Source organism: Oncorhynchus mykiss, chromosome 12 (genome assembly GCF_057628025.1).
Source record: "Oncorhynchus mykiss isolate SJ-2025 chromosome 12, ASM5762802v1, whole genome shotgun sequence".
NCBI lineage: Eukaryota > Metazoa > Chordata > Actinopteri > Salmoniformes > Salmonidae > Oncorhynchus > Oncorhynchus mykiss.
This window is the reverse complement of record NC_143033.1, coordinates 72604106-72627077: the sequence shown is the minus strand read 5'-3', so window position 1 is coordinate 72627077 and position 22972 is coordinate 72604106. Positions and strand designations below refer to the sequence as shown.

The 22972-nt window shown below is 45.3% G+C and overlaps 1 protein-coding gene across 2 annotated transcripts in view; it reads left to right on the top strand.

Annotated features, from left to right (window-relative positions):
• Positions 1 to 22104, top strand: part of LOC110538149 (gap junction gamma-1 protein-like) — a 36086-nt gene extending 13982 nt beyond the window's left edge. Inside the window, exons 1-2 of one of the 2 annotated variants that reach the window (XM_036938212.2) lie at positions 7901 to 7981; positions 18049 to 22104. In XM_036938212.2, the coding sequence (XP_036794107.1) occupies positions 18103 to 19560 (1458 nt within the window). In that variant the 5' untranslated portion in view covers positions 7901 to 7981; positions 18049 to 18102 and the 3' untranslated portion in view covers positions 19561 to 22104. Of the gene's footprint in view, positions 1 to 7900; positions 7982 to 18048 lie in introns of those variants that run through there. The other variant, XM_021624779.3, reaches the window with a different exon arrangement.
• The last annotated feature ends 868 nt before the right edge of the window (positions 22105 to 22972 follow it).

The window sequence follows — 22972 nt, the reverse complement described above, 5'->3', positions numbered from 1 at the left end:
TTGACCATGTTGATAATTTTTCTCTTAGAGATTTGGGTCCTTGATCAAAATTCCTAGCCACTTAAAGGCCTAGGCTATTGATGATTGAGTCACCCTTCTGTATGTAAGATGTCTATTTTGACTCTGCCAGAGGGGGTAGCCAACATTGATTCATTCATTATTCAATGCTAATTCATTTCTGTAATAACTCATGCGTGTTTTGAAAGGATTTAGTCATTTTCACACCCCAAATGAAATGTTCACAGCTCATGACAATAGCTTAAGTGCCAATTTGGCGCTAGTGAAAATATAATAAGTTCAGCTAATGACATGTTATAAAGTGAAATGTCAGGTGCTCCTCCATCCTATTGTTAATAATATTACACTCATTTCACTCACTAATCAATTTCTAATTTGTGTTGTTACGTTTTTACCATGCCGATGATTGGCTTTAATTTCAAAGGACATGAAACAGCCCATACAGATTAGCCCTCCGCTGGTATCTGGAGCAGAGATGGTGAATATGTTCAGATCCCAGGTCAGTTGGGAGTGTTCAGCTCTGTGACAGAGCAACAGGGGGTGAGCACATTTGGCAGGTCTCAGGTCTGCTTTGGCCTCAGGCGATGTACCAACTACTAACACAATAGAACTGGGCTTCTGGCAGCTTGAAATCATATCCGAATGCTCTTTATGGCCTCTCTCCTGACTCTCATGACCAATTTATCCTATTCTCTTCCTTCCCATCCCATTGTCCCATCCCATTGTCTCTCAGGTTAATCTGGGTTTGCTCTGCTCTGACAGCGGTTTGCGGTTTGTCCATTCTTAAATCACCATTCTAATCATCTTTAGTCTATACCAAACACTGCTGTAATGGACTCACTGGAAATCAATCTCATCAATAAGGGAATCTTCCCCCTGTGTGTGTGTGTGTGTGTGTGTGTGTGTGTGCGTGTGTGTGTGTGTGTGTGTGTGTGTGTGTGTGTGTGTGTGTGTGTGTGTGTGTGTGTGTGTGTGTGTGTGTGTGTGTGTGTGTGTGTGTGTGTGTGTGTGTGTGTGTGTGTGTGTGTGTGTGTGTATCGACCCTGGTTCAGTCTCTGATTCCTGCCCTGTTTAATCTCCAGGGGCCTTTCCTGCACAGCTTGTTAGCAGCACATCTCACATCAGTCTGCCTTAAAAATAAATTACCCCCCCTCCGCGCCCTGAATTCAAAAGTCAGCTACAGAATAATGAATATGTGTTGGTCTGTATTTGGCAACATTTGATTCACCTAATTACTGAACACAGAGGGTAAGAGTAGAATGACATACTGCACATGCAAAAGGAATAGACATACACACTGATGCTGTGTGTTTGATGTGGAAGGAGGGAGTCTATATCCTCAGGGTCTTTGGTGGATGATGAGGAGTTCTGGTGAGGAAAGAGGGGGATGGGAGAGAAGAAGAGAGGAGGCCTCGGTAGAGGGGGATTAGGAAGGGGGGGCTACACTACAGATATGTTGTGGTGGACGGGGGCTGGGTAGCGAGGGGTGTTGGGGGATGGGGAGTTGGGGGAGGGGGAGAACCTTGTTAGAGAGCTGATGATTTCCCCTCTCAGAGTCCACACACACAGCTCCATTTTGTGCCCTGGATGAAAGGCTGTGAATGAGTTGGTAGGGCAGAATTGTGTCTACTGGGTCCATGGTGCCATGGGCTCACAGACAGACACAGCTTTCTATTCATACACACTCTACTGGCGTAAGACTGTGGGCTCCATGCGTGCTAGGCTGTCTTTGTGTGGGGGAGTTGGTGTGTGTGTGTTTCGTGTTGCCATGTGTGAGAATCGCTCAGCTTTCAGGTTTTTCTTTCCTATGTATGTAGGTATGCATAGGGCATCATTTCACTATCTGTGGTTAGCATGGCTTAAAAGATAGTCGGCATGGAGAAGGAGGAATGGTGGGGATAAGATAATACCACTGGGGAGGAAGGAGAGAAGGGGTGGATGGTTCTCTATCTTTTTCTCTCTCTCTCTCTCCAAACCCAATCATCAAGACTCTGTCTTTCACCCCTCAGGCCCTTGTGGAGATTTCTGCACGCTTTGATGAGTGCGATAAGCTCACAGTGCCTCTTCCCAAAACGATGCAGCGACTCTCGTAGTGTGACCCTTATCTTACAACAGTGCCACATCACCCCCCCCCCCTCACCCAACAGAGTCTGTTTTCTGTCACAGTGTATACATAGAGTTGTAATAGGAATACATTCCCATTCACATACTGCTGTGTAAGTCAAATGCAACACCCAGTACAGTTCAATGGTGTCCACAGAGACACCATCATATTTCTGCTTTTTAAATCTGTCAGTGTTTCTTTCAGATGACAGAATGTCTCTCACAGTACTAGAGACCCAGTGTGCAAGCTGCTGCAGCTGCTACACCCCCCACTCCATACACACACACACACACACACACACACACACACACACACACACACACACACACACACACACACACACACACACACACACACTCACACACACACACACACACACACACACACACACACACACACACACACACACACACACACACACACACACACACACACACACACACACTCACACACTCACACATACACACATACACACATACACACACTCATGCACATACATACAGGCACACACCCACACACCACCGCTGCACTCGCTGCCCCTCCCCATTTGTCTGATGTTTCGCTGTGCTTTAATAACAGGACTGATGCCATTTAAATCTCTCGCTTCAGTGGAACTCAGTGGAAATCCAGAGGCATAAGTGGGTTACTGAGTTTCTCCTTTTTCACCAAAATATGATAAGGCAATGAATTCAAGTCACTGTGTGAGCGCTGCTATGACAAGCTGTAAATAAACCTTATATTATTAATACTAATAACACTACTGCTAATAATAGTAATGACATATCTTATGAGCTGTGTCCTGACTTGGTTTGAAGGAAACCTTGCCACCCTCACTGCCCTCTCTTCCTCTGCCTTCCTTCTAGGGGGTGTCAGCCACAGTGCCCAGTGCCTAGGCTGTGCCCCCAATTCACCCCAATTCCCCCCTCCCTAACCAGCAGCCAGGCTGTGCACCTCATCCAACCCCCTTCACCCAGCGCCCAGGATGTGTCCCCAGTTCACCCCAATTCCCCCCTCCCTAACCTGCAGCCAGGCTGTGCACCTCATCCACCCCCCCTTACCCAGCGCCCAGGATGTGTCCCCAATTCACCCCAATTCCCCCCTCCCTAACCAGCAGCCAGGCTGTGCACCTCGTCCATCCCCTCCTTACCCAGCGCCCAGGCTGTGCCCCCAACTCCCTGGACATTATGCATCCCAACACAGCCAGATGGTAGTCCATCTCTATAACTAAAACACATCCTCATTTAGGAAACAGATTTGACGTTAATGAGTCTACAGGATGTTATTTAATAAAAAACAGCCTCTCCTCCTACATCTATGTTTTTCTCTACCAAACAACCCTCGTTCAATGGAAGGTATTTTAAGTAGTGCTTATTAATCAAGTCACCACAAATACTTTGCAAGGTATATTTCAATTTAGACTAAACAAAACCAGGAAACTGCTGAGTGATGTATTAAATCTTATTTGAATGGTAATGGTGGTTTGGACCTGAGAAGTGAGTGAGTGTGTGTGTATTGCACACTGTCTCTTACCTCTCTACCCTAGAGAGTAACCACTGCACCAGTGGAGGCTGGTGACTTGAGACCCACAGTAGAAGCGCGGATTGCACAGACCACAAAAGCGTCTTTCAAAAATTGCCAAATCAATTATTTTAACCTAAAACATTTAATAAAGACATTGATAGTAAAATGGAGAATGGAAATGAGAGGGCTACTTACATGCTGTTGGGAATGGACCGCAGCAGTAATTCAACTGGTTGACGTGTTCAGAGGCTTTCAGTGCAGGACAAGGGTTGAGGTGTTCAGAGGGTTCAGTGCAGGACAAGGGTTGAGGTGTTCAGAGGGTTCAGTGCAGGACAGGCTCATCATGGATGGATGGTGTTGGAGAAGAACTCTTCCACTGAGGGCAGGACAAGATTTGACTGGGAAGACAACAAACAAGAACACTACACAGTTAGACAAAATAGTTAAGAATGAGTTAGTCCAAGCACGGATTAAAATCACATTGATGTGAAATAATGGGATTTAGTGATTGACTCTACAAACAGTAATGAGAGAAAATTGAAAGGGAACATTCAATTTGCCAGATGAGACATTGTTTCAGTTCATATCAGGAGAGAGTTGTAACTGGTGGTGGAGTGTTCATCCCCTCTTAGTCAGGGAACAGGAGGGGACTTGGCTGTAAATACAAATAGCAGCGCCATCCTAGGTTTGGGCAACAAGTTTGGGCAACCATGGAGTTAAACTCAGAATTGATATTCAAACACAGACTGCACATCTCGCCCACTTGACACATCAAAGTAGCCCAATAAACGTTCCTGAATAAAGCCCCGATCATTCACATACCTGGTGATAACTAACAACTGCGCGCGACACCTGATGTCTGGGGTTTCATCCATTTGCCATGCGTCAACCTCTCTTTTAATCTCATCTTTAATGGATGATGCGATAAAAGTGATCAAATCATTCTGAATTGATTTCTACATCCCAGAGAAGACAGTAGAAACTCCCATATGCTCAGCAAGTAAAGCATCGTAACATGCAATTACCTTTTCAAGTTGTACTAGTTGCCCTTGTTAGCGGAACTTTCCTTCTCATCATGCCCCTTTGCTTCACAACGTGTCCAAAAAGCCCAAAAATGGAGTATCCCTTTTTCTTCTTGTTTTTTGTTGCGCAGTTTGAATACGCAGACCTTCGTCCATTACATGATCAATGGGTCTTTTTCTCAGAAGCTTGAATCTGATGTGTGCAATGAAAGGGGTTCTTCAACAACAATTCCACTATGTTGTTCCACTACAACGTTAGTGTTAACTAGCCATTCTGGCGAGAAAAAAACTCCACTCGTCTAGTATCTAGCTACTTACTCGCTACTAAAGTTAGCAGGGCACTAATGGCACTAACTTGACACCAAAATAAAGTTATAAAACCAAGAAAACAACATATAATCTACCCCCTCTGTCTCCTGTAGTTTGAAGAAACTAATTTGAATGGAATTATATTTTTTTAAACGCTCCTTTCACTATTCACTATTTCAATCTATCCAACAACGTCACCAACTCACCAAGCTTCTAAATCAATCATGCGTAGTACTAGGTTCATTCTCTGATCCTTTGATTGGATAGACAACATGTCAGTTCATACTGCAAAAGCTTTGATTGGTTGGAGGATGTCCTCCGGAAGTGGTCATACTTACCATGTCGGTCTATGGAAAGAGGTGAGCAGCACGAGCCTCCCAGGTTTTGTAATGAAGTCAATGTAGTCAGAGAAGGATGGAAAATAGCTGTCCTCCAGCTACACCCTAGTGCTTTTGAGACTACTGTAAACCTTCATTGCAAAACAGTGGGTTTTATTCAGGTATTTGGTGATGTGAATATAGTTGGTGTATAGTTTTAGCTAAATATTTTCACTTTTGTAATGTTATTTTATTTGTAGTTTTATTCACTGAGCAGGATGGTCCTCCCCTTCCTCATCTGAGGAACCTCCACAGCACCACACACACACACACACACACACACACACACACACACACACACACACACACACACACACACACACACACGCACTATTCATGCCTCAAGACACAACAAGAAACACTCCCTCCCCTCCTGGCTCACAAACACATTAAAGCATTTTTCAGCCTGAAGTGGACTCCCTCCATCCACACCATTTTCCCTGTAGTTAGTTACAGCTGGGAGGACCTTTATCTCTGTAGTATAACCCATACATACTGTACGCAGCCAACTCACAGATACTAAACATGCACTACAGTACCTGGCTTTCTGGTATACCTTTCATGATCCCACCTCCCCACCCCCACACAGACACACAAACACACCCACCACACACACACACAAGCAATCTTTTACACACTTCCAGCGAAACATCTATGAACCCCGTTGCCTTTACGATCCTGTCTGTCACAGACCATATAAAAAAGATTTAAGAAATAAAAAGAGACAATAAAACAACAACCTGTATTTAACTAGGCAAGTCAGTTAAGAACAAATTCTTATTTACAATGACAGCCTACCCTGGCCAAACCCGGACAACTCTGGGCCAATTGTGCACTGCCCTATGGGACTCCCAATCCCAGCCAGATGTGATTCAGCCTGGATTCAAACCAGGGACTGTAGTGACGCCTCTTGCACTGAGAAGCAGAGCCTTAGACCGCTGCGCATTAATAGGGTTTCAGACAGGGGACAAATATACGTATACAATAACTCTCTAAACTGTACGCAATCACATGTGCATTCGCTTGTACACTCAAATGAACTCTAAGATCCCCTTCCCCCATACTCCCCTCCTCCTTCCCCCATCCTCTCCTCCATCTCTTCCTCCCTTCCACCTTCCCCCATCCTCTCCTCCATCTCTTCCTCCCTTCCACCTTCCCCCATCCTCTCCTCCATCTCTCCCTCCCCTCCTCCTGTCCTGCCTGCTAATGAGATATCTTTCTAGGAGCTCACAAGTGAGTCGGAGCTTGGGGGTGCGGAGGTGTGTGCCTGTGCACTTTCCTGTGTGTGTGTGTGTGTGTGTGTGTGTGTGTGTGTGTGTGTGTGTGCTTACAGTGCAGGCTGATAGTGTTCCTAGCCTCACTTCACCCCCAGGTCAACTCATTTCCTTCACACTAATTACAGACAAGAATCTCAGGAAAGCTTTTGGTGTTTAAAGGCTTCCATGAAATTACAGTTTTATGGTATGGTTAAAGTCTGCATCTAATAAAGTAATTAGATGTATAAGATATAAACTTAGAACTGCATACTTGAGTATAGGTATTTAAAGGTAATGGTTTTCTGCACCATTATATTGGTGTGACTTTATTTAATAGATAATACATTTATCGATTATAAAAATTGATAAATAAACCTGGCAAACAAACCAAGACCAGTCACAAGTGACAGATCACCACTAGGATAACAAGGCTGCCAGACAGAGTCCACATTTTAAATAGGCTGTGGATTTGTGAGATGTGATTTGAATGTTAATACCCAGCGATTTTTCTTGCTGTGTGAGATGCTGTGAAATGTGGTGATGGGAATCGGTCCACTCTCAATAGAGAGATAAGAACAGAGTAGAGAGATAGCTCTTGACTCTCATTTACGCTACACCAGAACCACTGGTGAGTGGATTCCTACAATACCAAACAAAATACTTCTCATTATTCTCAGCAGTGAAGGATTATAACTCTATGAAGGTTTGAAGATGGGAAGGAAGGGATGGAGAGAAGAGACATTGGAAGGATGAAAATGCTTATTTTATTCATATTAATTGCTCATATGAATTGCTGTCTGGACACTTACTGTACCCTACCATTCTAATCATGAAGTATTTCTTCCCCATACACTGTCTATTCTAATAGATTCTACAAGGTCACTCCTTCTGCCGTGGACGGTTAGCAATTATACCGCTTACATATATTACCTTCCTCCAATACCCCCTCTGTTTTACACCTTCTCCCCCACACATATCACTGTCTACCCCCCTCTTCTTCAGGGGGATTTACCATAGAACCCCACCCCACCCCCATCCATGACCCAGTTCCAAGGAGATGAAGGGTAAGTGGGGAACATTGTGTTTGCCTCAGAGAGACGGGATGCTCTCTCTCCTCTCTCTTTCACCAGCGCCTCACACTTGGTTAGACATACACACTGCTTCCTTGTTTAAGCACATGGCTCCGGGGTCATCTGTGTTTTGTGTTGTTTAGTGCGCTTGGGATTAGGCCAGGGCACTGGGACGCCAGCTCAGGTTAGTTTAAGGAGTTGCTAAAGGAGACTGAATAATAACATTAAGGAGATAAAGAGATGCAGGGAAAACACAGAAACAGGCTCAATGACAAAGGAGAGGCTGACTGGGCTAGGAATGTGGGTATGTCGCCTCCCTATTCCACCTTGTTGTACCTTTTGTTTGTTTGTATGTGTGTGTGCACGCGCGCGTGTTTGTTGTGAAAGAAAGAACCAGACTATATGTGTGAGCCCTTTGGTTTGTTTACTTGTTCATTTAATACTGGAGCCTTTGGCAAAATACAGTCTTTTATTGTTCCTTTAATACTGGAGCTCTTGAGGAGATACAGTCTTTTATTGTTCATTTAATACTGGAGCTCTTGAGGAGATACAGTCTTTTATTGTTCCTTTAATACTGGAGCTCTTGAGGAGATACAGTCTTTTATTGTTAATTTAATACTGGAGCTCTTGAGGAGATACAGTCTTTTATTGTTCATTTAATACTGGAGCTCTTGAGGAGATACAGTGTTGTATTGTTAATTTAATACTGGAGCTCTTGAGGAGATAGTATTGTATTGTTCATTTAATACTGGAGCTCTTGAGGAGATACAGTGTTGTATTGTTCATTTAATACTGGAGCTCTTGAGGAGATAGTCTTTTATTGTTAATTTAATACTGGAGCTCTTGAGGAGATACAGTCTTTTATTGTTCATTTAATACTGGAGCTCTTGAGGAGATACAGTGTTGTATTGTTAATTTAATACTGGAGCTCTTGAGGAGATAGTATTGTATTGTTCATTTAATACTGGAGCTCTTGAGGAGATAGTCTTTTATTGTTCATTTAATACTGGAGCTCTTGAGGAGATAGTATTGTATTGTTCATTTAATACTGGAGCTCTTGAGGAGATAGTCTTTTATTGTTCATTTAATACTGGAGCTCTTGAGGAGATAGTATTGTATTGTTCATTTAATACTGGAGCTCTTGAGGAGATAGTATTGTATTGTTCATTTAATACTGGAGCTCTTGAGGAGATACAGTATTGTATTGTTCATTTAATATTGGAGGTCTTGAGGAGATACAGTGTTGTATTGTTCATTTAATATTGGAGGTCTTGAGGAGATAGTATTGTATTGTTCATTTAATATTGGAGCTCTTGAGGAGATACAGTGTTGTATTGTTCATTTAATATTGGAGGTCTTGAGGAGATACAGCCATTTATTGTTCATTTAATACTGGAGCTCTTGAGGAGATACATCCATTTATTGTTCATTTAATACTGGAGCTCTTGAGGAGATACATCCATTTATTGTTCATTTAATACTGGAGCTCTTGAGGAGATACAGTGTTGTATTGTTCATTTAATATTGGAGGTCTTGAGGAGATACATCCATTTATTGTTCATTTAATACTGGAGCTCTTGAGGAGATACAGTGTTGTATTGTTTATTTAATATTGGAGCTCTTGAGGAGATACAGTGTTGTATTGTTTATTTAATATTGGAGCTCTTGAGGAGATACAGTGTTGTATTGTTTATTTAATATTGGAGCTCTTGAGGAGATACAAAATACAGTCGGACAGTTTGTTTACACGTGTAGTGTTTTTTTCTATGATCATATGGAACAGCTTCATAGTTGCCTTCACTCCCTTTTGGATGCTGTAAAATACAGAATTCCTCACAATCTGTAGGCCTACTTAACCACGAACACAGAGAAGCTGACACTTCTCCCTCCTCCCAAATGTCTCCATCCATCTCTCCAAAGATGTCCGCATTCTCCACCCTGATTCCCTACTTGAACCATGGTCCAATATATCTGACTGGATGGGAGACTGTGCTTTTCTTAGAAAAGGTCAGAGGTTGTCCAACACTGTATCCATGTTTACCCTCTAAGGAGAAAGATCTGTGTTATTCTTGGTGTCTCATAGTAAAAACAAGATCTTTTTATAGAACAGTTGAGGCCCAAATGAGGGTCCCCCATCCATCTTCTCTCCACTGGGGAATAAACTGTTGTGTTTGCTTTTGATTTATGTCTGTACATGCTTGCTAGTGCGAGTGTGTGTGTGTGAGTGAGAGAGAGAGAGAGAGAGTGTTAACTATAAGTATGTACAGGTAATTGACAAAATAATGGAAACACTTCAGTAAATGAGATATACAAAGTATGTTGAAAGCAGGTCCTTCCACACAGGTGTGGTGCCTGAGTTAATTAAGCAATTAACATCCCATCATGCTTAGGGTCATGTATAAAAATGCTGGTCAGGCCATTATTTTGGCTATCTGGGCTTTGCCCCCATAGGATGACAAGGCCTCCATCCACAGGGCACAAGTGGTCACTGAATGGTTTGATGCGCATAAAAATGAGGTAAACCATATGCCATGGCTGTCTCGGTCCCCGCATCTCAACCCAATTGAACACTGAAGTATATAGGCCTCTAGCAGTATGTTTGCATTAGACATGCGGAGAGAACTGTCTGAGAACATGAAGTCAGCTCTTTGTAATGTGTGATCATAAACACTGATAACCGGCTCAGTTTAAACCCAGCTGTGTACAGTCATTTTTGGCAGACATTCTTACACATCCGTCTAATCCACTCCCAGGGTTATTGGTTGGTGCTTAGACAAAATAACAGGCAAGGAGACATGATAAGAATTCTTCTACTAGATATGCAGGGATTTTGAATATTCCTGAACATTTGACAAAGGGGCTAATCCAAACCCCCCTAGCTCAGATGTGATAGAGTAACCAAGCAGGAGAGAAATCCTGTGGGTATTGCCTTAAGGATTTACCATTGCATTCCCCGCTGGCTAGAAGAAAACAACTTCCTCCCTCAGCCAGCGGCCTCCAACAGTCCTGGTTGGGTCTGTGCTCACTAACATTAAATCACACAGATGTGAATGACCTTTTGAGCTCTATCCTCTCTCCCTCTCTGTCCCCTTCTATCTTCCCCCCTCTCTTTCTTTCTCTCTCCCTCTCTGTCCCCTTCTATCTTCCCCCCTCTCTTTCTTTCTCTCTCCCTCTCTGTCCCCTTCTATCTTCCCCCCTCTCTTTCTTTCTCTCTCCCTCTCTGTCCCCTTCTATCTTCCCCCTCTCTTTCTTTCTCTCTCCCTCTCTGTCCCCTTCTATCTTCCCCCCTCTCTTTCTTTCTCTCTCCCTCTCTGTCCCCTTCTATCTTCCCCCCTCTCTTTCTTTCTCTCTCCCTCTCTGTCCCCTTCTATCTTCCCCCCTCTCTTTCTTTCTCTCTCCCTCTCTGTCCCCTTCTATCTTCCCCCCTCTCTTTCTTTCTCTTTCTCTCTCTCTCGCGTGCATGCGTGTATGTATACTGGCTGGTGCCATCTGTGCGTTTGTGCATATGCATGTGTGTGTGTGTGTGCGTGTGAGGCGGCCAAAGTCTTCACTACACTGAACTCTGGAGGTGAATCTTGAATGACGTAGAGAGGCCAGGTTGGCACTGACCCTTAGAACAAGAACAGTCCCCTCAGCATGGTCCCCAACCACCATCCTCAGATGCAGAGAGGGAGGTCCGTATGGATAAAACAGAGCTGTGTGCGACGGTGTGTCGGTTTGTGTCCGTGTGTGTGTTGCTTGTGTGTGGAATGTGTGTGTTTTACATGTGCTGAAGCCTGTTTCTGATTTGGGGCGTACAATCAGACATCGACTGCCAACTCCCCATATGGTAGTGACAATTAGGACATGGAAGTTTGGAGTGGATACAGGAATGAACCTGAGGGAGATTTGGCATGGGTTAAGGAGTGAGATGTTGGGACAAGTGGGAGAAGGGAAGGGAGAGAAGAAGAATGAGATGTGATGACAAGTGGGAGAAGGGAAGGGGGAGAAGAAAAATGAGATGTGACGAGTTGGAGAAGGGAAGGGAGAGAAGAGGGAAAGGCAAAGACAAAAGGAAGTCTCCATTGATTTCCTGTTAGTGTCACATGTCGCCTGAGAGAGAGGCTGGCTCTCCCATGGCGAGCTCCAACAGTGTGCTTTTAATTAGGAGGAGGAGCAAGGGAAGGAGGGATGGAAGGAGGAATGGATGTGTTCACCAGGCTGGGACCGTGCCGTTTTGTGTCTATAGGCTTCATGCTACAGCACTTTCACTTCTGTGAAGTGTTCCCTCCCCAACTGGAGAGACAATCACTATTTCCCCCTCATAACTCACTGTGAATTTATGTTCATTATCCAACTGCCCGCCCACATTTTCCTTCTAACGCACACAGTAGCAGTGTGTATGTGTGTGTGTGTGTGTGGGGGGGGGTGCGTGTGTGTATTTATGTGTGTGCTTGTGTGTGAATATGCAGTCCCCAGCGGCAGTTAATGTAGACAAACAAATGTAAAGTCTCTTGTTCCCTTTGGGGGTGAGTGTCAATTCAACCTTGAGAGAGAAATAACACAAGAGAGAGAGAGTGAGAGAGACACAATATACTGCCATGGGGAACGAAAGAAGAGAGAGAGAGAGAAAGGACTGCTATGGGGACACAGGAAAGGAGGATATGAGAAAGACGGAGAGCGGGACAGAGAGAGAGAGAGAGAGAGAGAGAGAGGACTGCAATGGGGACACAGGAAAGGAGGATATGAGAAAGAGAGAGAGCGAGACAGAGAGAGAGAGAGAGAGAGAGAGAGAGGACTGCAATGGGGACACGAAAGGAGGATGAGAGAGTGAGACAGAGAGAGAGAGAGAAAGTGCAAGAGACGTGTACTGCCATGGGGAAAGAAGAGGGAGAGAGAGAGAGAGAGCGAAAGACTGCCATGGGGACACAGGAAAGGAGGATATGAAAGAGAGAGAGCGAGACAGAGACAGAGAGATCCGATTGCCATAGGGCCACAGGAAAAGAAACAGGAGAGACGAGAGAGAAAGAGAGATGGAAAATAAACATGCATAAGATAAATGGTTGTTCATCATGTCAGTTTAGTTGACAGTTTATGGTGACTCCATGTAGTTATTTGTCTAATACAGCCTATCCACTGCTCAACAACCCCCATGTAGGATATATCTGGATACAGTATATCCAGTGACACAAACACATTACCTCTCACTGGGCTCTCCTTCCATCCCATCCACACATGGAGACAAGACCCTCCGTGCTCAGCTGGCCTGCCTTAGGACAGGGTTGGGGACAAATCCATTTCAATCTCATTCAATTCAGGAAGTACACTGACATTCTTATTCCAATCCTCTTCTATGCTTTTCAATGAGGAAAATGTTGAATTGGAATTTAGGGCTCGATTCAATCCGTAGTGCAGAAGATCAGCGTTAAAGGCAATGCTTCCGTGTACATGGATACTGCATTCACGGTGAATGCTGCATATGTTGGCTCAATTGGAAATTACATTTAAATTTCAACCACGCTACAACACAGACCTTCCATCCTACGGACTGAATCTAGACTTTGGTTAACTTTCTGAATTGACTGGAATGAATATGGAATTGATCCCAACCCTAGTCCCAATGCTCCCTTGTCCTGCCTCAAATCCAACCCCATGCTCCCTTTTTCTGCCCCTACTTCCAGCCCCATGCTCCCCTCTCCTGCCCCTACCTTCAGCCCCATGCTCCCCTGTCCTGCCCCTACTTCCAGCCCCATGCTCCCCTGTCCTGCCCCTACTTCCAGCCCCATGCTCCCCTGTTCTGCCCCTACCTTCCGCCCCATGCTCCCCTGTCCTGCCCCTACATCCAGCTCCATGCTCCCGAGGAGGACCAGTGTTTCTCTGGCTGCTGAGGTTACATTGAGACACGGCTGTCCCCTCAGTCCTCACCAGGACACACACTCCACTGCTCTGCTCCGTCTGTTGGGAGACTACATACACAGATGGTCCAGAATCTGTTGTGTATGAGGACGGAGTCTGGGGTTTCAAATGTCTGTCGGTCTACCTGTTCAATGCAGGGTATGATATGATGGCGGTGGTGCGTGTCCATAACAGGGAATCTAGTGGCATGGTTGCATTATGATGCATCGTAGAAAGTGCATCATCACCAGCGGGGTGATTTGCACAGAGTCTGCGCAGTGTGTAGTAGAGATTAAACTAGGTTATGTAACCAGCTATCCCCTAGGACTCAGCCCTAACCCATCTGACCTTGCTCCTAACCCCTCTCATTTGGGCCTTAGTTTGTCTGTTTGGCTCTGAGCTATGCTACGAGTGTTGTGGAGTTGATATAAGAGGAGTGCGTACAGAATGATGATACACTATTGCATGGTCTGTGACATCTCTGCCTGTGGCTTTAAAATCATTGATCCGGACTAAAAAAATGTCAAAAACACGTTCAAAGGTTAGGGGTATTTTCTGCTAGAATGATTGAGAAAGGGAAGGCCAGGATGTGGGGGGTGGTAGGTTGGTAGGGGGAGGCAGCTGGAGACGTGCCCATGTTGGAGGCTCTCGCATGGGCAGCTGGTGGTATGACGGCCCCAGGCTGCTAGTTCTTTCCATGGCGCTCCAGGCCTGTGAGTGCAGGAAGAGGCTAATCCTGACTGCAAGGCAGAGGACACTCTGGCCATCTAACATGGTGCCATCTAACATGGTGCCATCTAACATGGTGCCATCTAACATGCTGCCATCTAACATGGTACCATCTAACATGGTGCCATCTCTCTGTTCGCATTCACTGTGTGTAACTTTTTCACAGTCACACATAACGTATTCCACCTCTAGCTCATACACACATACACACACACACACACTTTGTTCACTTTTACTTTCCTCCTCCATATGCACAAACACACACCTACACACAGATATAACACACACACACACATTCTAATCCTCACACCTTCCCATTCCAGAGAGACCGTATGTTAACATCCAGGGGTCTGTTACCCAGATCTTCCTTTCACACGGCGATGACTCAATGACAGGTGTCACTCGAGATCCCCCTCTGCCACAGCTTGCCCTGACAGATAAGAGACACAAAATGCACATTCAAGAAACAGAAAACTGGACTGGGCTTACACAGCAGAAACTTCCAAAAATAACAAATGTATGGTTAACAGGTGTTATAGCACTCGAAAAAAAACAGGCAGACATATTTATCTTCTTACACTCGGGCTTTATTCAAACACGTATACTGACATCTGACGGATCCTCAGTGACGTCTTCCTCAGATGAAAAGATCCCTGTCTGTGTCACACTGTTCTGTAAATTACAAGTCACTTAGTGTCGTTTATTAGCCTCGGTACTGGGTGAATGTACAGTATGTTTCTAAGTGTGTCTTGGCAATGTGAAATCATGTGTTGAGCATAGCAGAGGGATAACAGTGATGGTTCTATAAAGACGGTGTGTTTAATGATGTCATGCAGGAGAGGAAAGGCCAGAGCCAGACAAGAGTCCAGACAGTTGTGGTTAAGGGCGCTGTACTGCAGCGCCAGCTGTGCCATCAGAGTCCCTGGGTTCGCGCCCAGGCTCTCTCGTAACCGGCCGCGACCGGGAGGTCCGTGGGGCGACGCACAATTGGCCTAGCGTCGTCCGGGTTAGTGAGGGCTTGGTCGGTAGGGATGTCCTTGTCTCATCGCGCACCAGCGACTCCTGTGGCGGGCCGGGTGCAGTGCGCGCTAACCAAGATTGCCAGGTGTACGGTGTTTCCTCCGACACATTGGTGCGGCTGGCTTCCGGGTTGGATGCGCGCTGTGTTAAGAAGCAGTGCGGCTAGGTTGGGTTGTGTATCGGAGGACGCATGACTTTCAACCTTCGTCTCTCCCGAGCCCGTACGGGAGTTGTAGCGATGAGACAAGATAGCAGCTACTACAACAATTGGATACCACGAAATTGGGGAGAAAAAAAGGGGTAAAAAAAAAGGAAAAAAAAGAGTCCAGACAGTTGAAGGACAAACTGCCTAAAGGCTCAATGTGTTGATGTCAGCTCAGCTCCTCGGGTATGAAGTGCTAACACTGTTGCAGTACTCACTTTTCTGTTTTGGGGAGGAAAAAAATAAATAAAATATATATATATATATATATATATATATATATATACAGTGGGGCAAAAAAGTATTTAGTCAGCCACCAATTGTGCAAGTTCTCCCACTTAAAACGATGAGAGAGGCCTGTAATTTTCATCATAGGTACACTTCAACTATGACAAACAAAATGAGAAAAAAAAATCCAAAAAATCACATTGTAGGATTTTTAATTAATTTAATTGCAAATTATGGTGGAAAATAAGTATTTGGTCACCTACAAACAAGCACGATTTCTGGCTCTCACAGACCTGTAACTTCTTCTTTAAGAGGCTCCTCTGTCCTCCACTCGTTACCTGTATTAATGGCACCTGTTTGAACTTGTTATTAGTATAAAAGACACCTGTCCACAACCTCAAACAGTCACACTCCAAACTCCACTATGGCCAAGACCAAAGAGCTGTCAAAGGACACCAGAAACAAAATTGTAGACCTGCACCAAGCTGGGAAGACTGAATCTGCAATAGGTAAGCAGCTTGGTTTGAAGAAATGAACTGTGGGATCTTTTTAAGTGGGAGAACTTGCACAATTGGTGGCTGACTAAATACTTTTTTGCCCCACTGTATATACAGTGTTACTGTGTTACTGTACTACTGATGTGAGACTGGTGTTAAAAACACTAGTACACAATTGTGGGAACATACACACTCACACACACACACACACAAACACACTCTAAAACAGCAGTATGCACAGCATTCCTGACATCTACAGTACCTCCTCTATCCCAGGCAGGCCTTTTATGGTCACAGTGATCAATACTGCACATGTTTTATGGTGAGTCCAGGCAGGCAGCTTCAAACATTCCCATCTCTAACTCTCACTCCCTTCCTGCACCTCTCCTCTCCTCTCACTCCATAGGAGACACTAACCAGGGGTCTGAGGAGCTCCAGCTCAAGCTTCCCTATGGGCCCTGGTGAAAAGTAGTGCACTATGTAGGGAATATGGTACCATTTAGGACACACCCTACAGTATGTCTACTAACAGCCAAGCATCCACTCCCTCCAGCATTCAGCAGACCTGTATTGGCCTCCCTCTATCTGAGTTCCCAAACTGCGAGGGGGGAGGAAGGCGCTGTGGAGCTCCTTTTAAACCTCAGCCTAAGCTCTTATTTCATGGTTGGGTTTACCTTTCAGTCCGACTCACAATGAGCCATGCACCATTGGAGCCACTTAGCAATGAAATATATATATATTTTTTGGTGGACGTGTCACTCTGTGCAGAAGGCAACCTGGCTCTGGACACCTGGCTAATGTGGGTCTGAGGTGACTCCATGCTCCACTTGTTTTGGCCAGGCCGCCTTCTGGTTTAACTGGTGCAGTTGGACTGGCTGCCTGGAGCCCACGGCTAACTTACATAGACAGGCTTCTCCTCTCCCACATACACATACATTTTAATACAGCACTACACACAACACAACACCACACCACACTACACTACACAATGCCATTTACACACCAGAACAACACCGTTAAGTCAACACAATCTGCACCTCACACAGAGGAGGGATCACTAAGAGGATTCCCAAAAAGAGAGAGAGTGTGTGTGTGTAAAATGTGTTCTGTGGTAGCTCAATTCCTATTGGGATTATTTTGGCTCCTCTCTGGTACATTTGAGCATCTTTTTCTTGGGTTTGATATCCTATTGTTTGGTTTGATATCCTACAGCCCCTCAAAATAACCCCATTTATTTCACTGTGCTGAAACTGTGTTGTTGGGTTGGAACATGTATTCTTTTGGGGTATAGCAGAGACTATAATGGATCTAATACATGTGGAGATTGCAGTCTGTCTCAATTTCAGAGAGAACACTTGTTTGGATTCATGCTTTTCTATCTGTCTCCTCTCCTCCGTAATTCATCTCTGACTTCTGCTGTTGAACTTGAAGAAGCGAAGCTCATTGGTCTAACTCGACTATCTCTACATTCTCTGTCAAAATCCTCTCACTCATCCGCTTTCATGATAAGATATTGCGCGCTCGTACTTCTTTGCTCTTCCTTCAAAATTTTTGAGACATGTTGGTAGACAGTACGTTATGTATAATCTCCTTTCATATTTGACTAATTCTCTTTTTCTCTCTCCCCCTCTCTCATCCCTCTGTCTTCATCTCTCTCCCCTCTCTCTCTTCATCATCCCTCTCTCTCTCTCCTTCCCCCCTCTCTCTTCATCCATCCCTGTCTCTCTCTTTATCTCTCCATCTCTCCCCCACCCTCTCTTTTCATCCACCCCTGTATCTCTCTCTCTCTCTCTCTCTCTCTGTTTCCTTGTCTCCATGTAGAGTCTGTGAGCAGGTGAGTGCGGGATCCTGTCTGCCCCACTGTCCAGCGACATAATGAGCTGGAGCTTCCTCACGCGGCTGCTGGAGGAGATCCACAACCACTCCACCTTCGTGGGGAAGCTGTGGCTCACCGTGCTTGTCGTCTTCCGCATCGTCCTCACCGCCGTCGGGGGAGAGTCCATCTACTATGACGAGCAGAGCAAGTTCGTCTGCAACTCGGGCCAGCCGGGCTGCGAGAATGTCTGCTACGATGCCTTCGCGCCGCTATCGCACGTCCGCTTCTGGGTCTTCCAGATCATCCTGGTGGCCATGCCATCTCTCATGTACATGGGCTACGCCGTCAACAAGATCGCCCGGCTGGACGAGGACAAGGGCGGGGGAGGGTTGACCACTGAGACAGGGGGAGGGGATGGAGGGGGCTACACCCACCGGAGGCCCAGGAAGATCTGCTTTGGGGCGCGGCAGCACCGGGGAATAGAGGAGGACCAGGACCAGGACCAAGAGGATGACCCTATGATCTACGAGGTGCCTGAGCCCGAGCCCCCTCGCCGGGTCGACCCGCTGGCCCCGCGGCCCAAGCCCAAGGTACGCCATGACGGGCGGCGGCGTATCCAGGGTGACGGGCTGATGCGTATCTACGTGCTGCAGCTGGTGACTCGCACGGCGCTGGAGGCAGGCTTCCTGGCGGGCCAGTACCTGCTGTACGGCTTCCGTGTGATTCCTGTGTTCGTGTGCTCCTTCGAGCCCTGCCCCCACAGCGTGGACTGCTTCGTGTCACGGCCCACGGAGAAGACCATCTTCCTGCGCATCATGTACGGTGTCACGGTGCTCTGCCTCACCCTCAACGTGTGGGAAATGCTGCACCTGGGCATCGGGACCATCTGTGACATCCTCCGCCGTCGCCGCTGCCCACCCCAGGAGGACGAGTACCAGCTGGGGCTGCTGGGACCCAGCGTAGGGGTCTCCGTGGGGGTGCCCGGGCCGGAGCCGGGAGCAGGGGGAGGGGTGGTGGGGGATGGGGGTGCTGAGTACGTGGGGTACCCGTTCTCGTGGAACGCCCCGTCAGCTCCACCAGGCTACAACATCGTGGTAAAGCCGGAACAGATTCCTTACACAGACTTGAGCAACGCCAAGATGGCGTGCAAGCAGAACCGGGCCAACATCGCCCAGGAGGAGCAGCAACAGTTTGGAAGCAACGAGGACAATTTCCCCACGGGAGGGGAGGCCCGCGTGGCCCTCAACAAGGACATGATCCTGCATGCCCATGACCAGCTAGAGGCAGCCATCCAGGCCTACAGCCAGCAGCACAGGGCAGAGGAACACCTGGGGGACAACCATGATGACAAGCCCCAAAGCAACATCACCCAGGCCCAGCCAAAGCCTCAGCCTCACAAGGAGCGCAAGCACCGCTTCAAACACGGCAAGGGGGGCAGCAGTGGAGAAGGGACTGGAAGCAGCAGCAACAGCAGTAGTAGCAAGTCAGGGGTGGGCAAGCCTTCTGTGTGGATTTGACCCCATACACACACAAATAGACAAACACACACACACTCAAGCCCTGGCCTGAGCCAGCACTGACAGAGCCCCATATCCGTGTAGTGTATGTGTCAGTGAGGGAAGGGGTGGTCCCGAAAACACCAGCGCCAGCCCTGAATGGAGGGCTGAGGTAGTGGGATGTCATGCTGTCTTTCTGTGGATATTTCAACACCATGTTGTGCCTTTAAAAATCCCACAAGCTGGAGGAGACTAGCCTACAGTAGTAATATGTCAGTGTGGACAGGCGAGGAGAGGTGTGTCAAGAGCACTAGGGATTTTTCAGCAGGCAGTTGTGTGTCTGGGTTGTCGCTGTCTAACCTACAAGACCCCGACACAACTCTCTGAAACAGTCTCTAGTGTTTCTGAACTCTTCCAGTTCTGAAGCAGACACTTGTTCTCTGTTGTTTTCCTACTGTCCCGTCTTCCAGTAGCCTGACGACTCACACTAAATTATTCTGTAGTTCGCTGCATACTTTAGTCTGAGCCTGCCATTATTGAAGTCGTTTGTGGTGACGAAGGGCACATGGGGCATTGTACAAACAAAGTCATTAGCGATTGGATCGTCTCTAACCAATCAGAGTCCATGAGGAATTTTCAAACTGAATGTGTTGGCATTCGGTGAAGGGTTGGGGAGGTACTCAGATCCAGACTCATTGAGGAGAAGAAACTAACGTCTGTGGGTGTGGTGTAGCGTTTGGCCGGAGCAAGGATTCTGGGCAGCCAGGCAAGTCTTCTAGAGGATATTGGGCTGAGAAAATTACTAAATCGTTATCACCATCTCTTTTTGGGGATTTCTGATCCATTTATTTATATCCCGTCCATTCTCTTGGTGATCCCGATATCCATGCCACATTTTGATCAAGATAATCTGCTGGCTGACTTTCTGCAAAGTCACAGACTTCATAATACATTGGCATCAGAATGAATGGACATCATAATGCAATGACATCGCAATACAAAGACCGTATAAAACAATGACTTTATAATGCAATGACATCATAATGCAATGAATGACATTGTAATACAAAGACAGTATAAAACAATGACTTTATAATGCAATGACATCATAATGCAATGAATGACATCATAATACAAAGACAGTATAAAACAATGACTTTATAATGCAATGACATCATAATGCAATGAATGGCATTGTAATACAAATACAGTATAAAACAATGACTTTATAATGCAATGACATCATAATGCAATGAATGACATCATAATACAAAGACAGTATAAAACCATTGCTTTTAATGCAATGACATCATAATGCAATGACTTCCTAATGCAGGGATAATAATGAAAAGGTCAATCACAATGTAGATGTTCAAATTCCCTGAAGGCTATTGTCTGTCTATTTTCTCTCCAAGGTCGCTGATGTTTAATATGTGTGTGACTTTATATTTGACCCAGGCCAAGTCTTTGAGTGCATGCATCTTCCAGGTGGAGGGACTGATCATGGCTTGATCAGATGAAAGTGGTCAGGGAGATGGTTGATGGAGACAGAGTCTGGTGAAGAGGGCTACTCTTGTAGCCACTGGAGTTCCCCTCCTTCACAATGTGTATGAGAAGCAATTATTCTCACCATTAATTATTACCATTTATTGACAACTCCCTGTGTAAACCTGCACTCTTTTCACTTTATTTTCTCTGTGTTTCTCTGTCACTAGTTCTCTCCATTTTGGACCTGTGTAAGGTTTTCTCAGTACTGGGTTGACATTTTATCTGTCTGATTATTGAGTGCCCCCTGGTGGTACAGCTTTTAAACTAAGGATTTATCATCCCGTTAGTACAATATTACTTACTTTAATTTGGTATTTTACTAGTACTTACTAATTTCGAGTTACCAATGATCACCCAACATTCCAAACACCTGAAGTTAGTCTCTCCAGTTACACAGCAGCCCACTGTTTCCTTTTCAACCTCTTCCTTCCAAGAACCTTCCTCACAGTGTTCAATATGAGACCAACAAGGCTGGAATAAAAACAGCTCTCCAAGCTAGCCGTGTTGATGAAGATCTGCCTCTCTGTTCTCCTCTGTCCAAGTATTTCTCTGAACTGCCATATAGGCTCTGTCCCAAATAGCGCCCTACTCCCTATGGGCCCTGGTCAAAAGTACTGCAATATATAGGGAATAGGGTGCCATTTGGGATGAAGCTATAGAGACCAAACACTGTTAGTGTGATGACGGCAGCGTCACTGCCATTGCCAAGACAACGTTAGGCTACTATGCAGCCAGGTTGTCATGTAGCTTTGCTAAGGAATACTGTGGCCATGCTACCTGAATCACAAAGGAGAAGAACCTGTGTGCTGTATGTAAGACCAATCCTTTGTATTTTTTGTAAAAGTCGCTCTGTTTTCTATTATGTGTAAGTGTGTTTCGGTGTGTTTTGGGAGGTCTAATGTAGCAGAAGTTAAATTGGTTTCCGTTTTTTTTTGACCAGTGGTGTTTTTCAAACAAAACTTTTTTTCTTCAATAAAGATTTTTAAAATAAACAATAAAGATTGTTTTTACAGATAATTTCTTCTATAATTGTTTTTCTTTCATTGCCTTCAAATTGTACAAATAATATATTTTTATAGGTACAATAGTTGTGTATCATGTTGTTGATGTGTAAAATAAAAAATGTAATTGCCAAATGTATCCTTGTTTGGAAATAGACTCGAATTTGCCATGTAGCAAACTTCTGGGCCCATATTCAGAAATCATCTCAGGGTAGGAGTGCTGATCTAAGATCAGTTTGGCCTTTTAGATTGTAATTACACTCCTCAGTGTACAAAACATTAAGAACACCTGCTCTATCCATGACATAGACTGACCAGCTGAATCCAGGTGAAAGTTATGATCCATTATTAATCCCACTTGTTAAATCCACTTCAATCAGTGTAGGTGAAGGGGAGGAGTTTTAAGCCATGAGACAATTGAGACATGGATTGTGTATGTGTGCCATTCAGAGAGTGAATGGGCAAGACCAAATATTTAAGTGCCTTTGAATAGGGTATGGTAGTAGATGCCAGGCGCACGCACTGGTTTGTGTCGAGAACTGCAACGCTTTTGGGTTTTTGATGCTCAACAGTCAATCAATCAATTCAATCAAGAATGGTCCACCACCCAAACCGCATACAGTCAACTAAAGTTCTGAGTAGTGCTGACCAGCTGTGTGTATAGGAGCGTGCCAGATTTTGGGCATGGGGGAGAAACTGCCAAATCTTTCTTAGCTCTGCTCGACAGTAACTTTTCCCAATTTTAGGACTAATAATCTTGCTCTTTCTGTCCTAGTTGTACTGTTGGTTTACTATGGGTAGACCTTTCTCCTGATAGGCCTCTCTTAAATCTCACTAACCTATGTAAATCAATCAATTAATCAAATGTATTTATAAAGCCCTTT